At 40.5% G+C, this 18,117-nt stretch overlaps 1 protein-coding gene and 1 long non-coding RNA gene across 2 annotated transcripts; one reads left to right on the top strand and one right to left on the bottom strand.

Annotated features, from left to right (window-relative positions):
• Positions 1–1,040: 1,040 nt before the first annotated feature.
• Positions 1,041–4,411, bottom strand: LOC138955468 (uncharacterized). Its single transcript, XR_011452240.1, has 3 exons — positions 3,677–4,411; positions 1,610–1,773; positions 1,041–1,101 (listed from the first exon to the last, which is right to left on the bottom strand). It is a non-coding gene; the product is annotated as an uncharacterized lncRNA (long non-coding RNA).
• A 9,297-nt stretch (positions 4,412–13,708) lies between these two features.
• LOC138955463 (uncharacterized) lies at positions 13,709–17,846 on the top strand. The gene is made up of 3 exons (XM_070327066.1): positions 13,709–13,756; positions 14,063–14,275; positions 15,900–17,846. The coding sequence occupies exons 1-3, from the start codon at positions 13,709–13,711 to the stop codon at positions 17,844–17,846; spliced, it is 2,208 nt and encodes a 735-aa protein (XP_070183167.1).
• The last annotated feature ends 271 nt before the right edge of the window (positions 17,847–18,117 follow it).

Below are 18,117 nucleotides of genomic sequence, written 5' to 3'. Positions count from 1 at the left end.
GTGCTTATATATTATATAACTGCAAACATCCAGGGCTCAAATTCAATATTGCAAGCCACTATACATTCCTCATAAAGGCACATTCCTTCATGCTCCCGTGTGAAAACTAACATAAGTTTACAAGTGTGTATCTATTTATAATAATAATAATAATAACAGGCATTTATAAAGCGCCTTATCAGAAGTTCAAAGCGCGTGACAACAATACATGTATAAAAAATTCATACAATCACTGTCAGATTCAAACAACACATCATGTGGACAGAGCTCACATGATTTCAAACAAATCTGTTTTAAAAAAAAAAAAAGTCACATGCTTTGTGCGACAGTGTTAGTTTACTGCAACTGTAATTTATAAATAGCAAATTAGCTCAGGTGGTAGAGCACTGGACTTGTGATCGAGAGGTCGCTGGTTCGAATCCGGGCCGGGACGGACACGGGTCAACTTTATGTGCAGACCCAGAGACGGTATCCATCTCCCACCCCCGTGTCACCACAATGGCACGTTAAAGATCTTGGTCATTCTGCCATAAGTGCAGGTGGCTGAATACACCTAAACACGCAGACACCTGGGTAGCGCGACTCCGTTGCCGCTAGCTTTCCACTGGGAGGAAGCGACCCGAATTTCCCAGCAATGGGACAATAAAGTAATGAAAAATGAAAAAATAAATAAATAAATATCACTTATCACTATCAGATAATCAGCTAAATGCCTGGCAGATGACCCTCATTCAAAGTGAGTCGTGGCTAAACCATGAAACTAGAAAAACAGGTTATACAGTGGAACACCCCTTTTAAGACCTCCAATAATCTGAGAAAATTCAGTCTTAAAAAGGAGGGAGTCTTAAAAGGGGGGTAATTTTACAGAGGTTATGAACAGAAAGTCTGAGAAAACAAGGTCTTTAAAAGGAGGGAGTCTTAAATTGGGGGGTCTTAACAGGGGGGTTCCACTGTACCACAATAAAAATCTCACACTGACAGCGGACAAATCCTGAGAAAACACCCAGTATACATGTACCGGTACTCACAAAAGAGAACAAGTAGCATCTCCAGGAGCCGAAATCCCAAGCCCTTGATATCTGCACTTTTAGCATCTTGTACCTTGAATAGTATGAAGATAACATGTCATTGTCACCGTCAGTAAATCACTATATCAAAATTATCAATATCATATGATTACTTACTAAAATAACTTTATGAAGTGATCTAGCACTGTCAATGGCAATAGTATCATGACAGTTTGACAGTGAGATTACGATTAATCATCCTCATTAACAAATAACATAGATCAGTTCTAATGTAGTACCTGTTTGTAGTGAACTCACCAGCAGGAGTATTGCATGTATTAATTGCGCATTACTGAATCCATGCACCCACATAGTCTCTTACTAATTTGCAAAACCATAATGACTTCAAACCTCTGATGAATTACATAACTCATTTATGAAGAGTAGTTAATACTAATAGTTGTAGTACAAACCCAAGTTTGTGTGCGTGTTTGTATGTGTGGGTGGGGGTGTCGAGGGGGGGGGGGGGGAGACGGTTACTGATGGTTCACCCACAAAAATGTACACTTACTAAGTAACTATTTTCAAAGCTTCTTGCTTACCTTGGAATAGTGTCAAGCAGCTTATGTTGTGTCTAGATCAGCCATCAGATCTTCACACTCAGCGGGGTCAGCCTGCACATGCTGCAAACTGGACATGCCTGCAATTCTTGAGCAACCAAGCTGTTGTTGCGGAGACAACGGAACCATGCTCAAGTCAGGTCCAACTGAAATAAAAGCATATTGTTAGCTGATAAATGATTTGGTCAAGCAAAACCATGCGGTATTTTTTTTAATAAAATATTTAAATTTAGGCAAGCGATTCACAGAGCGCAGCGCTGTGCAGCGCGGCAATTCACAGAGCGCGGCACGTTGTGCAGCGCAGCGATTCCCAGAGCGCGGCTATTGCTCTCACCAGCGCAGATTGTTGATGCGCTTTATTTTTGTACATGTATGCATGATTATCAGCAACATTTTACACTCTTTCTTTGGACACGCAAAAGCAACTTCAGGGCTGCAAGACTACAAAATTGCACTTTATGCAGACTGAATATAATTATATACGCGTTCAAATCAACTGGAAAAAAAACCCACGCTGAAAAAATGATCTGCGCATGCGCGAATTCCAAAATGGCTGCTGAAGTGTTAACTGGTGTGACACCGATTAACAGTTCCGCGGCACTGTACTCGGATAATTGTTTAAAAACGTCATCCCAGTTTAAAAACTCAGCTCCTTTCCATATATAGTAGAAGCCATTGCAATGACATGTAGTGATATGAGTATGACTGCCAAGTATTCAAGGCCGGTGTCACAAACTGAAAACTCTGCCTGAACAATCCTTCTCATTGCGGTCAATGCGCATGCGCTAACATGGGGAGATTAATCAGGTCGTGAACAACCTAACCCTTACCCTAACCCATGGTTCGATCGGTCAAAGAGTCGCATTTTTGTAAGTCCAAGATTGGCGCATGCGCATTGACCGCAATGAGAAGGATTGTTCAACATCGACGCGGCGATATACTGGTGAATTCAGTTGAAAGAGTGAGAGAGAGAGAATGGCTCAGCTCTGTTTTTTGCTTTATTGACAGTTTTATTTCTCAAATAGATCAGATAGATGTAGCTGTTGTAAACTTTGCGATTGTGAAGGAAATGTATCGGCAGAATACATCGCGCGTCATGAATCGCAGCGCGTTGTAAATCGCAACGCTGCACAACGCGCCGCGCGCTGTGAATCCACTTCGTTAAATGTATGTATACCTCGCTGATGCAAAAATAATGTACTTATTTACTATTACTAGTATTAGCATTTAGCTGGTCATTCAAACCATAGCTTGTTTAAAGCTAGTAGTAGCAGTAGTATTTAGTACTAGTAGTTTGTTTGTTTGTTTGCTTAACGCCCAGCCGACCACGAAGGGCCATATCAGGGCGGTGCTGCTTTGACATTTAACGTGCGCCACACACAAGACAGAAGTCGCAACACAGGCTTCATGTCTCACCTAGTCACATTATTCTGACACCGGACCAACCAGTCCTAGCACTAACCCCATAATGCCAGACGCCAGGCGGAGCAGCCACTAGATTGCCAATTTTACAGTCTTAGGTATGACCCGGCCGGGAGTACTAGTAGTAATGTTTTAGTAAAATACTACTATAGTAGAACTCGAACTCCTATTGCTAGTAAATTACTAATTAGTGCACACAAGAACAACCATGGCAGTTGGCAATGGCACCGGCAGAATACGATCAAATATTATTATTACTGAGCCTCACCATGGGTTGACGTCCCATCAAAATGAATCACTGAATGAATTAGGGACTGAATCAAACTTCAGAGACATCATTACAATTTTTCACAAAGACTGATTTTCAGCAAACAGCCATGTTTACCTGTACAAATGTATCAGTGCTATCACTATGACTATGAGTATGACAGTGTGGTAACTGGTAAGCTTAGTATTTTGGTTCGAGCACAGGCGGAAGGTATCGTCCACTGGACCACTAGACTACTTTCATACTCATACGAGTCATAGAAAGTAGTGGTCCAGTGAACGATACCTTCCGCCTGTGGTTCGAGACAGAGACAAAGTTGAAACTTAATTCGAGAAGCCAAACGGCTGACGAATACTTACGTATTTTGAGCAAAACCCACACACGTCGACCACAAGTTGATGTCTGCTGGAGTACGTAGTCATAAAAACGTCCATAAAGCTTGGTTTTGAAACGTTTCTTAGCACGAGTTAGATTTATCCGCCATTTTCGATAATAACATTTTACTGCACATGGCGCATGCGCGGTCTGCGCGACTTTACCAAACTATCGCCGGTGTAACACGAGAAAATTACTCCCACGAGATTTTTACTCCGGAGTAAACATTTCGTTCGAAAAAGTTACTCCCTTTACGAAAAAAAGCACTCCCCCATTGCACGAGAAAATTACTCCCCAAGAAGGTGAGTTCCGAGTAAACATTTCGTACACAAATGTTACTCCCCTCACGAATAAATAACGAATAAATTCAGTACTTCACCCCAACACGAGCAATTTAACCTCCCATGCCAGGTGTACGAAATTTTTACTCCCTTGTCCCCTGTTAGTCTTGGTGGTGGAAGGGGTGGAAGGAGGGTAGCGCGACATTCGTGTGCGCGAGATCACTTATTGGCATTATCCCTTCGCCCGCATCCCATTTTTGCGTACGATATTTTTACTGGAAGTAAAATAAAATGGGGAGTAAAAATTTCGTGGAGGGAGTAATTTTTTCGTGCCTTGGGGAGTTCTTTTCTCGTACGAAAAGTGTACTCGGAGTAAGAATTTCGTACGAAATATTTACTCCAGAGTAAATTTTTCGTGGAGTAAAAATTTCATGTTACACCGGCACAGGCCACTGATCTAAAAAAAAATGGAGACGGACAAGTACCCGACAGGCACAACTTGACCATGCTGTTGTTGTTGTGTTTTGTAGTTGTTTCAAGTTCAGATGATGAGGCCGTGTGCCAAAAGCAACTAATAGTCTTTCGGATGAGACGAAAAACCGAGGTCCCTTCGTGTACACTACATTGGGGTGTGCACGTTAAAGATCCCACGATTGACAAAAGGGTCTTTCCTGGCAAAATTGTATAGGCATAGATAAAAATGTCCACCAAATACCCGTTTGACTTGGAATAATAGGCCGTGAAAGGTGAATGTTCGCCTAATGGCTTGAAGTTTGCTGGTCGATGTGAATGCGTTTTATATTGTGTGTAAAAAATGTCTGTTTGTCTGTCTGTCTGTAAAAAATTCTATTTCAAACGGCAGAAATTAATATGTAAAGCGCGGAGAGCACAGTTGTGGTTCGCGCTATATAAGCTCCCCATAATAATAATAAAATAATAATTAAAAGTGTGTGTGTGTAAAGCCGAGCGGTGGTAGCTTCACGTAGATATGGGGGAAGGGCTCCTAATATGGACCGGCTCCTAATAATTATGGACCACCTCCTGTTCTGAAAAACTAACGGTGCTAGAGCGCTCAAAAAAAGTTTTGTTCGCTGTATTCACCCTCTCTGGATAACTTGCACATGTCAAAACAGTTGCAGAAACACAAATCTCAAAACCGTTAGGCTTTTTCTAATTTTTTTCATTCAGTTTGGCAGCGTTCACTCTAAATTTGCCGCCTAAAACGGACTCGTTTCTGTCCACAGCCAAAGCTTTTATCACACAAAAATTACCATATATGACAGCTAAGACCGCATTTGTTACATTTTAGCAGTGTTGACCCCGAGTTTCTACTGCAAACAAAAAATAATAGCAAAATCTCAAAGTATGTGCGAGTCCCCTAATATGGACCACCTTCAACAAATCGAAGAAAAAAAAGCTAAAGGCTATTTTCATTAATTCATTAAGAAGCTTGCTGGAAATAACCTATAACTAGTCTTCGAGATTTAAAAAAAAAAAAGTCTTCTTTTCGTGGAAGTTGATAATTTCACTTATTTTTACTCTGTTTTTGATAAGCTTCTTTAGTTTCCTGGTGTTCTTCAAATAATGCTCTCATCAACCCGACTTGAAATAGATCAATCTAAAGCATATTAAAATTAGTCTGACTTGTACACTGAGCTGTATCATGTTATTTTGAAGTATAGGGGGCTTTTTACAGTGATTTGTGAAGGCCGCTTCACTAGTCCATATTAGGCGCCCAGGCTCCTATTATGGACCATTTGTGATTTTGACTGTATTTAATTTTTCCTGAATGTCTATCAAAGCTATTTCACTCTAATTAGGCCTAACGGTTAACCTAAGAGAGATAGGCCGTGATCGTGAAAAGTAGGATGTGCGCCGAAATGGCTGCGATCTGCTGGCCGATGTGAATGCGTGATGTATTGTGTAAACAAATTCCATCTCACACGGCATAAATAAATCCCTGCGCCTTGAATATGTGCGCGATATAAATTGCATAATTATTTTTTTTAAATCCCTGCGCTTAGAACTGTACCCACGGAATACGCGCGATATAAGCCTCATATTGATTGAGAGAAGGACTACCAAACACAAAATAAAACTCTTCGCAAGAAAACAAGCTAGTTATCAGCATGAAACAACAAGTCGCGTAAGGCGAAAATACAACATTTAGTCAAGTAGCTGTCGAACTCACAGAATGAAACGGAACGCAATGCAATTTTTCAGCAAGACCGTATACTCGTAGCATCGTCAGTCCACCGCTCATGGCAAAGGCAGTGAAATTGACAAGAAGAGCGGTTTAGTATAGTTGCGCTGAGAAGGATAGCACGCTTTTCTGTACCTCACTTCGTTTTAACTTCCTGAGCGTGTTTTTAATCCAAACATATCATATCTATATGTTTTTGGAATCAGGAACCGACAGGGAATAAGATGAAAGTATTTTTAAATTGATTTCGACAATTTAATTTTGATAATAATTTTTATATTTTTAATTTTCAGAGCTTGTTTTTAATCTAAATATAACATATTTATATGTTTTTGGAATCAGAAAATGATGAAGAATAAGATAAACGTAAATTTGGATCGTTTTATAAAAAATTTTTTTTTTTACAATTTTCAGATTTTTAATGACCAAAGTCATTAATTAATTTTTAAGCCACCAAGCTGAAATGCAATACCGAAGTCCGGGCTTCGTCGAAGACTACTTGACGAAAATTTCAACCAATTTGGTTGAAAAATGAGAGCGTGACAGTGCCGCCTCAACTTTCACGAAAAGCCGGATATGACGTCATCAAAGACATTTATCAAAAAAACGAAAAAAACGTTCGGGGATATCAATCCCAGGAACTCTCATGTCAAATTTCATAAAGATCGGTCCAGTAGTTTGGTCTGAATCGCTCTACACACACGCACGCACGCACACACACACACACCACGACCCTCGTCTCGATTCCCCCCTCGATGTTAAAACATTTAGTCATAACTTGACTAAATGTAACAAGTCGCGTAAGGCGAAAATACAACATTTAGTCAAGTCGCTGTCGAACTCACAGAATGAAACTGAACGCAACGCAACAAGACCGCATACTCGTAGCATCGTCAGTCCACCGCGCACGGCAAAGGCAGTGAAATTGACAGGAAGAGCGGGGTAGTACTTGCGCTGAGAAGGATAGCACGCTTTTCTGTACCTCTCTTTGTTTTAACTTTCTGAGCGTGTTTTTAATCCAAACATATCATATCTATATGTTTTTGGAATCAGGAACCGACAAGGAATAAGATGAAAGTGTTTTTAAATTGATTTCAAAAATTTAATTTTGATCATAATTTTTATATATCTAATTTTCAGAGCTTGTTTTTAATCCGAATATAAGATATTTATATGTTTTTGGAATCAGCAAATGATGGAGAATAAGATGAACGTAAATTTGGATCGTTTTAGAAAAAAATAAATTTTTTTACGATTTTCAGATTTTTAATGACCAAAGTCATTAATTAAATTTTAAGCCACCAAGCTGAAATGCAATACCGAAATCCGGGCTTCGTCGAAGACTACTTGACCAAAATTTCAACCAATTTAGTTGAAAAATTAGAGCGTGACAGTGCCGCCTCAACTTTCACGAAAAGCCGGATATGAGGATATGACGTCATCAAAGACATTTATCAATAAAAGGAAATAAACGTTCGGGGATATCATTGCCAGGAACTCTCATGTCAAATTTCATAAAGATAGGTCCAGTAGTTTAGTCTGAATCGTTCTACACGCACGCACGCACACACGCACGCACACACGCACACACATACACCACGACCCTCGTTTCGATTCCCCCTCGATGTTAAAATATTTAGTCAAAACTTGACTAAATATAAAAAGTGGTCCATATGAGGAGCCCTTCCTAACTGTCTGTGTCTGCGTCGAAGATGTTACTGTGAATGTGTTTTTAAAAGACATTTATCAGGACGGCATTCAAACCACACGCACCAGACCGACTAAATCTAACAAACAAGTCGCGTAAGGCGAAAATACAACATTTAGTCAAGCTGTCAAACTCACAGAATGAAACGGAACGCAATGCAATTTTTCAACAAGACCGTATACTCGTAGCATCGTCAGTCCACCGCTCATGGCAAAGGCAGTGAAATTGACAAGAAGAGCGGGGTAGTAGTTGCGCTGAGAAGGATAGCACGCTTTTCTGTACCTCTCTTCGTTTTAACTTTCTGAGCGTGTTTTTAATCCAAACATGTCATATCTATATGTTTTTGGAATCAGGAACCGACAAGGAATGAGATGAAAGTGTTTTTAAATTGATTTCGAAAATTTAACTTTGATCATAATTTTTAATTTTTTAATTTTCAGAGCTTGTTTTTAATCCAAATATAACATATTTATATGTTTTTGGAATCAGAAAAGGATGAAGAATAAGATGAACGTAAATTTGGATCGTTTTATAATTTTTTATTTTTTTTTTACAATTTTCAGATTTTTAATGATCAAAGTCATTAATTAATTTTTAAGCCACCAAGCTGAAACGCAATGCCGAAGTCCGGCCTTCGTCAAAAATTGCTTGGCCAAAATTTCAATCAATTTGATTGAAAAATGAGGGTGTGACAGTGCTGCCTCAACTTTTAGAAAAAGCCGGATATGACGTCATCAAAGGTATTTATCGAAAAAAGAAAAATATGTCCGATATCATTCACAGGAACTCTCATGTCAAATTTCATAAAGATCGGTCCAGTAGTTTACTCTGAATCGCTCTACACACACACACGCACACAGACACACATACACCACGACACTCGTCTCGATTTCCCCCTCAATGTTAAAACATTTAGTCAAAACTTGACTGAATGTAACAAGTCGCGTAAGGCGAAATTACTAAACTGACGAGCCTGTTCAGCGCGGTAGTGGTTTCGCTGTGCTACATAGCACGCTTTTCGGTACCTCTCTTCGTTTGAACTTTCTGAGCGTGTTTTTAATCCAAACATATTATATCTATATGTTTTTGGAATCAAGAACCGACAAGGAATAAGATGAAATTGTTTTTAAATCGATTTCGGAAATTTAATTTTGATAATAATTTTTATATTTTTAATTTTCAGACCTTGTTTTTAATCCGAATATAACATATTTATATGTTTTTGGAATCAGAAAATTATGAAGAATAAGATGAACGTAAATTTGGATGGTTTTATAAAAAAATAATTTTAATTACAATTTTCAGATTTTTAATGACCAAAGTCATTAATTAATTTTTAAGCCACCAAGCTGAAATGCAATACCAAAGTTTGGCCTTCGTCGAAGATTTCTTGGCCAAAATTTCAATCAATTTGATTACAAAATGAGGGTGTGACAGTGCCGGCTCAACATTTACAAAAAGCCGGATATGACGTCATCAAAGACATTTATCGAAAAAATGAAAAAAAAACATCCGGGGATATCATACCCAGGAACTCTCATGTCAAATTTCATAAAGATCGGTCCAGTAGTTTACTCTGAATCGCTCTACACACACACGCACACACACACACACACACACACACACACACACACACACACACACACACACACACACACACACACACACATACACCACGACCCTCGTCTCGATTCCCCCTCTATGTTAAAACATTTAGTCAAAACTTGACTAAATGTAACAAGTCGCGTAAGGCGAAAATACAACATTTACTCAAGTAGCTGTCAAACTCACAGAATGAAACTGAACGCAATGCAACGCAACAAGACCGTATACTCGTAGCATCGTCAGTCCACCGCGCACGGCAAAGGCAGTGAAATTGACAAGAAGAGCGGGGTAGTACTTGCGCTGAGAAGGATAGCACGCTTTTCTGTACCACTCTTCGTTTTAACTTTCTGAGCGTGTTTTTAATCCAAACATATCATATCTATATGTTTTTGGAATCAGGAACCAACATGGAATAAGATGAAAGTGTGTTTAAATTGATTTCGACAATTTAATTTTGATAATAATTTTTATATTTTTAATTTTCAGAACTTATTTTTAATGACCAAAGTCATTAATTAATTTTTATGCCACCAATCTGAAATGCAATACCGAAGTCCGGGCTTCGTCGAAGATTATTTGACCAAAATTTCAACCAATTTGGTTGAAAAATGAGAGAGTGACAGTGCCGACTCAACTTTCACGAAAAGTCGAATATGTCGTCATAAAAGACATTTATCGAAAAAATGAAAAAAACGTCTGGGGATTTCATACCCAGGAACTCTCATGTCAAATTTCATAAAGATCGGTCCAGTAGTTTAGTCTGAATCGCTCTACACACACACACACAGACACACAGACACACATACACCACGACCCTCATCTCGATTCCCCCCTCTGCGTTAAATCATTTAGTCAAAACTTGACTAAATGTAACAAGTCGCGTAAGGCGAAAATACAATATTTAGTCAAGTAGCTGTCGAACTCACAGAATGAAACTGAACGCAATGCAATTTTTCAGCAAGACCGTATACTCATAGCATCGTCAGTCCACCGTTCAGGCAGTGAAATTGACAAGAAGAGCGGTTTAGTAGTTGCGCTCAGAAGGATAGCACGCTTTTCTATACCTCTCTTCGTTTTAACTTTCTGAGCGTGTTTTTAATCCAAACATATCATATCTATATGTTTTTGGAATCAGGAACCGACAAGGAATAAGATGAAAGTGTTTTTAAATTGATTTGGAAAATGTAATTTTGATAATAATTTTTATATTTTTAATTTTCAGAGCTTGTTTTTAATTCAAATATAACATATTTATATGTTTTTGGAATCAGAAAATAATGGAGAATAAGATAAACGTAAATTTGGATCGTTTTATAATTTTTTTATTTTTTTTTACAATTTTCAGATTTTTAATGACCAAAGTCATTAATTAATTTTTAAGCCATCACGCTGAAATGCAATACCGAAGTCCGGGCTTCGTCGAAGACTACTTGACCAAAATTTCAACCAATTTGGTTGAAAAATGAGAGCGTGACAGTGCCGCCTCAACTTTCACACAAAAATCCGGAAATGACGTCATCAAAGACATTTATCGAAAAAAAGAGAAAAACATTCGGGGATATCAATCCCAGGAACTTTCATGTAAAATTTCATAAAGATTGGCCCAGTAGTTTGGTCTAAATCGCTCTACACGCACGCACGCACGCACGCACGCACACACACACACACACACACACACACACACACACACACACACACACACACACACACACACACACACACACACACACACATACACCACGACCCTCGTTTCGATTCCCCCTCGATGTTAAAATATTTAGTCAAAACTTGACTAAATATAAAAAGGACATTATGTGTTGCATCCAAAAACGATGTGATTAAAACATTATAAGACAAGTCGCGTAAGGCGAAAATACAATATTTAGTCAAGTAGCTGTCGAACTCACAGAATGAAAGTGAACGCAATGCCATTTTTCAGCAAGACCGTATACTCGTAGCATCGTCAGTCCACCGCTCATGGCAAAGGCAGTGAAATTGACAAGAAGAGCGGGGTAGTAGTTGCGCTGAGAAGGATAACACGCTTTTCTGTACCTCTCTTCGTTTTAACTTTCTGAGCGTGTTTTTAATCCAAACATATCATATCTATATGTTTTTGGAATCAGGAACCGACAAGGAATAAGATGAAAGTGTTTTTAAATTGATTTGGACAATTTAATTTTGATAATAATTTTATATATTTAATTTTCAGAGCTTGTTTTTAATCCGAATATAACATATTTATATGTTTTTGGAATCAGCAAATGATGGAGAATAAGATAAACGTAAATTTGGATCGTTTTATAAATTTTTATTTTTTTTTACAATTTTCCGATTTTTAATGACCAAAGTCATTACTTAATTTTTAAGCCACCAAGCTGAAATGCAATACCGAACCCCGGGCTTCGTCGAAGATTACTTGACCAAAATTTCAACCAATTTGGTTGAAAAATGAGGGCGTGACAGTGCCGCCTCAACTTTCACGAAAAGCCGGATATGACGTCATCAAAGACATTTATCAAAAAAATGAAAAAAACGTATGGGGATTTCATACCCAGGAACTCTCATGTCAAATTTCATAAAGATCGGTCCAGTAGTTTAGTCTGAATCGCTCTACACACACACACGCACACACGCACACACGCACATACACCACGACCCTCGTTTCGATTCCCCCTCGATGTTAAAATATTTAGTCAAAACTTGACTAAATATAAAAAGGAAGGGCAATGAAAATCCTAAAATCTCCAACTCGAGTCACTTCCTGCAGATACATGGAGAGTAAAGTCCAGTCAATTAGCCACCCTCTCGGCCTATTGGGGAGGGGGGGGGGGGAACTAGAACAAAGGCCTCTCTGTCTGTGGTCAGTGGGCTTTCTCAGGGCCAGCAAAGCTCGCCTCAGCAACACATGTGAAAATGATTAACTCGCTCGGTACCGGAGGTTTGCTAAGGAATAGAGACAAACTCTTATCTGGCTGGCCAAAAATTGTCAGTTTAAAATGACCTACTTTCTCTGCTCAACGCACGGGCTATTCGTACTGTATCTCCTCTTGTGCACTTACAAGGCTCTTATGGAGAAAATAAGAGATATCAAAAAAGGTGTGTGTGTGTGTGTGTGTGTGTGTGTGTGTGTGTGTGTGTGTGTGTGTGTGTGTGTGTGCGAGTGTGTGTGCCCATAGTGTGCGCCGCGCGCGCGCGTGCATGTGTGTGTGTGTGTATGTTTGTGTGTCCCAGTGTGTGCGTGTGTGTGCACAGTGTGTGCCTGTGCGTGTGCCTGTGTGTACCGTTTGTGTGTCATTATATATGTCAGTTATAATGTGTGTGTGCAGTGACGGTGTGAATGTGTGTGTGACGGTGTGTGTGTGTGTGTGTGATGTATGCCGGTGCAATGTGTGTGTGTGTATATATATATATATATATATATATATATATATATATATATGTGTGTGTGTGTGTGTGTGTGTGTGTGTGTGTGTGTGTGTGTGTGTGTGTGTGTGTGTGACCGTGCTGAGAGAGAAAGAGAGAGAGAGGAAGCCGATAATCGTCTGATCACGGACCTACATTCTACTGGATGGCTGTCTCAGGATCTAGGTCACTTTAGTGGGAATATCGGTCAACTTCGAAACCTGGGGACCAGCCACTTCCGGCTCCCCTTTCAGAGTAATGAGATTGCTGGGGCCGTAGAATTTTTCATCCAGTTTTGTCCTTTTTTTCCAAAATTGATATTAGCGATGCCATCTAACAGGAACTGTTGCATTGTCGGGTGCCATACAACGGCAGGAAAGTGCAGAGGCCTTTCTTTTTTGAGCATTCCAAAGGCTGGAAAGTCTCCAAGTGCTGACAAATGGCGAGCAGAGTTGATTCGTGTTATCGACCGGTGCGATTCCAGCTTCAATCCTGAAAAAGCTTGCATCTGTTCTCGTCATTTCGAGGAGAAAGACTTAAAGCGAGGTGAGTTTAATGCTTTTATGTTGTTTTTATTGCAAACTTGTAGTTGTTTACCCCATTTGTTTGTGACACAATGTCACAGTATGTGCATCACTGCATCAGTGCATGGGCTTGTGTTTTAGGCCTACACATTTTTTACATGGATGGCTAAGTGGGTCTCCACATGTTTGCACCCTTTATGAAATATAATGATATATATTTGGTCAGAATTGAAACAAGCCACTTGTAACTTCTTTCTTTTCAGCCCCATCAAGGAAGCTTGCCGGTCCACTGGATGCCACGAAAGTCCATTGAAACAAGAAAGACCACAAGACCACAACCAGTAAGTATATATGTTACTTTGCTGTGGTATTTCTGGGGGGGGGGGGGGGGTATCACAATTTAACAGATATCAAGTTGGGCGCCTCTAGCTGTGGTCACGCCGAGGCTAGAATGGAACCGGGTACCTTTCAACCTGTAGACCATCACCCTATAGGTACCGAGAGCACTATCCTGCCCTCAACATTGAGTTAAGAATGAACTAAGATTAATTAAATTAGGCCAAAACAAATGTCTGTTTATGGTAACATATATATATTTTAAAAAATTGGGGTCAGTATGTTTATCTGTTGTGTTGTTATTTTCCCAGACTGCCAGGGAGCCACCGCCTGTGCCTGAAAGAGTGTGCTACACATCATTTGAAGACCTGTCCAATGATGCCGTCAAGTCACTGCCAGCCGGTTGGGTGATTTTGCAACGCAACACAAGTCAGCTACAGATAGGCCTGCGCCTGTCATCCGGTCAAGATCAGTGGTCAATTCTGGTCGTCATTGAAGCTCAACATTTCCTTGCAGATGTAAAGGTGTGTTTGTGAACTGTGGCAGTGTTTTTAAATTAATGCTCAGAAATTTGTGAATTAGCATTCATTGTTTTAATTTGTAAGCATTGAAAGCACACAAAAAAGTGGAGAAAGGGGAGAAATGAAGATTTTTCCTTCTTACAAGACAGTCAAGGATAGTCGGGGATTGTTGACATGTACATTGTCAAGAGGTCAAAACACATTTTAAAAGCTGTTGGACACTGCACTAGTGTTGCTGTAATCAAGGCGAGTCTGGAACAATAGGTCCACCCCACCAAAAAGTCAACATGAAATTAGTTATGATTTTTTTAGCCTTTTGGGTTGGGTACGGCCAAGTCAAAAAGGTGAGAGGGGTTACAAATAGTCATAACAAGTTCAGTTTAGGGTCTTTTTCAAATCTGTTTGATTCATCTTGTCTGTGACCATTGTGGCTGTGCACTCAAAGTCAAAAAAGTGCAGAAAGGTGACAAATGAAGATTTTTCCTTCTTACAAGACATTCAGGGATAGTCGGGGATTGTTGACATGTACATTGTCAAGAGGTCAAAGCAAATTTTAAAAGCTGTTGGACACTGCACTAGTGTTGCTGTAATCAAGGCGAGTCTGGAACAATAGGTCCACCCCACCAAAAAGTCAACATGAAATTAGTTATGATTTTTTTAGCCTTTTGGCTTGGGTACGGCCAAGTCAAAAAGGTGAGAGGGGTTACAAATAGTCATAACAAGTTCGGTTTGGGGTCTTTTTCAAATCTGTTTGATGCATCTTGTCTGTGACCATTGTGGCTGTGCACTCAAAGTCAAAAAAGTGCAGAAAGGTGACAAATGAAGATTTTTCCTTCTTACAAGACAGTCAGGGATTGTTGACATGCACTTTGTCAAGAGGTCAAAGCAAATTTTAAAAGCTGTTGGACACTGCACTAGTGTTGCTGTAATCAAGGCGCGTCTGGAACAATAGGTCCACCCCACCAAAAAGTCAACATGAAATTAGTTATGATTTTTTTAGCCTTTTGGCTTGGGTACGGCCAAGTCAAAAAGGTGAGAGGGGTTACAAATAGTCAAAACAAGTTCAGTTTGGGGTCTTTTTCAAATCTGTTTGATGCATCTTGTCTGTGACCATTGTGGCTGTGCACTCAAAGTCAAAAAAGTGCAGAAAGGTGACAAATGAAGATTTTTCCTTCTTACAAGACAGTCAGGGATTGTTGACATGCACTTTGTCAAGAGGTCAAAGCAAATTTTAAAAGCTGTTGGACACTGCACTAGTGTTGCTGTAATCAAGGCGAGTCTGGAACAATAGGTCCACCCCACCAAAAAGTCAACATGAAATTAGTTATGATTTTTTTAGCCTTTTGGCTTGGGTACGGCCAAGTCAAAAAGGTGAGAGGGGTTACAAATAGTCATAACAAGTTCAGTTTGGGGTCTTTTTCAAATCTGTTTGATGCATCTTGTCTGTGACCATTGTGGCTGTGCACTCAAAGTCAAAAAAGTGCAGAAAGGTGACAAATGAAGATTTTTCCTTCTTACAAGACAATGTGTGATTTGGCACATTAGCCTTCAGTCCATTAGAATGTAGGTCCGTGGCCCCACTTTATTTCCCGTAAAAGAAAATAACATTGATCTTTGTGTTTTGCAGGTTCTTGACATTCATGGTGCCCACTTGCAAGCTGATCTGGAAACCAAGAAACTTGGCAGTTTTTTGAGGGAGCTGCAGGCCCAAGCGATGTGTCCTGGAATCACCAATCCGTCCCTTCAGCAGTTTGCAGGCCACCCTGATGGAAAGACTGGCTACTTCCAGCATATTCGCTATTCCTTCGAGGATGGAAAGATGCTGCACACTTCCTGTGTACGGTCTGTGCAGTGTGAACTGTTGATAGAAACGGACAAGAGTTATTGCAGATCTTGCCAGTCAGTACAAGATATTCTACAGGAAAAACTTGCTCGCCATGAAACTGTAAAGGCTATTAAGCCTAACGACTCTCTCCGTGGGCTTTCAAAGAAGCAGCTAAAGGAAGCGTTTAAGGCTGAGAGAAAAAAGAATTTTGTGAAACAAGCTGAGGAATTCAAGGCCAGGATTCCAAGTGAGTCTGTGGATCTGCCTGAGGACTTGCACAACGATCTGCAACAAGCCATGGGCAGCCTGCAAGACCCTCTACAACGCCTTTTTTGGGAAGAACAACTGAAGGCGTTTGAAAAAAAGGAACATGGGATGCGTTGGCACCCCATGATGATCAGGTTAGCTATCCTGATTCATTCAAAGAGTGAAGCTGCTTATGAGACATTGAGAAAGACTGGAGTTCTCAAACTGCCTGGTAAATCCACTCTGAGAGAATACACAGCTGCAACAGAGTCTAAGAGTGGATTTCAGCCTGAAGTGGTGGACGAGCTGAAGAAATATGCCCGCCAACTACCAGAGAACCAGCGCTTTGTGGTTTTGTTACATGACGAGATGACTATCAAATCAGACTTGGTGTTCGAATCCAGAAGTGGGCAATTGGTGGGGTTTGTCCACTCGGATAAGGATTGTGGCCTGAAGCCGAACAGAAAGCTGGCTACTCATGCCCTAGTATTTTATGCTGTGGGCATCAATTCGAACCTGAAAATGAGCTTGGGATTTTTTCCCACAAAGTCAGCCACTGCAGATCAGCTATATTCGCTGTTTTGGCAAGCAGTGGCCTGTCTTGAAGAGGCTGGCTTCAAAGTGGTTGTGAGCACCAGCGACAAGGCTCCACCCAACCAACGCCTATATCAGATGATGGGAGACCCTGACCAGGTCGTCTACAGGACTGTGAACCTCCTTACCCCTGAAAGGTGGATCTTTCTCATCAGCGACCCCCCTCATTTGATTAAGACAGTGAGAAACAATCTGTCCAGCAGCGCAGAGGGCCCCTCCACTAGATGTTTGTGGAACAATGCCCATCACATTTTGTGGAAGCATTTTTCACGACTTTACCACCAAGACATGGAGATGGGAGTTGCACGAAGTGGCCTGACACTGCAACACATTCGTCTGAATCCTCACTCTGTCATGAATGTTCGCCTTGCTGCCCAGACTCTGAGTTCAAGAGTGGCAGCTGCCATGCAGACCTATGGTGGGCTGGAATGCCAAGAAACGGCCACATTTGTTAAGCTGATGGACCGTTTCTTCGACTGCCTCAACACCCGGCATCTTCATGAGGCGGAACACAAGAGGAAACCAGATCTCAGGCCATACACAGATGCAAATGATGAGCGTTTCAGGTTTCTGCAGGAAGACTTCCTGGGATACCTGTTTCAGTGGAAGGCCTCTGTTGAAAACAGGCCTGGCTTCTCCCGCGCTGAAAAGGCGAAGATGTATTTGACATATCAAACACACAGAGGCCTTGTGATGACCGTGAATGGGTTCATAGAGGCCACCAGGTTTTTGCTGACTAACGGAGTCAGGTTTTTACTGTCAAACAAATTCTGTCAAGATCCTATTGAGGAGCACTTTGGAAGACAGGGCAATGGGCCGCACATCAGAAAATCCCAATGCCTTGCGCTTTGCCCACCAGGAAAAGTCTCTGAGGCTTCAGCGTCAGCTGGCGTTTACCGTCACCCCTAAAGGCAATGTCCACAGCAGGCCACAGCAGCAGCCGGCCATCCCAATGTGTAGAAGTCCTCTCAAAAAGAAAGCTAGAAAAAATTAAAACTGGTACAAACTTGACATCATAGCCAGCAGTGGTGCAGTCAAGATTAATGCTGTATGGTGTCTCTTATGAACTGTAGATCTATGAAAAGAGATGGTTTTGATGTAAAAATATTTTAATGTAGGTTATTCATGTATTGCCTGTATAAGATAAAACAAACATAATCAGAATTTAAAGCCAAAGAAA

Source organism: Littorina saxatilis, unplaced genomic scaffold (assembly GCF_037325665.1).
Source record: "Littorina saxatilis isolate snail1 unplaced genomic scaffold, US_GU_Lsax_2.0 scaffold_190, whole genome shotgun sequence".
NCBI classification, from domain to species: Eukaryota; Metazoa; Mollusca; class Gastropoda; order Littorinimorpha; family Littorinidae; genus Littorina; species Littorina saxatilis.
Note: the sequence above shows the minus strand (reverse complement) of the source record. Positions and strands in the feature narration are given on the sequence as shown.

Coding starts and splice junctions, on each gene's coding strand:
- LOC138955463 (XM_070327066.1), top strand. CDS start 13,709: ATGCCACGAAAGTCCATTGAAACAAGAAAGACCACAAGACCACAACCA. Junction 13,757..14,062: donor AGACCACAAGACCACAACCA/GTAAGTATATAT, acceptor TTATTTTCCCAG/ACTGCCAGGGAGCCACCGCC. Junction 14,276..15,899: donor ATTTCCTTGCAGATGTAAAG/GTGTGTTTGTGA, acceptor TGTGTTTTGCAG/GTTCTTGACATTCATGGTGC.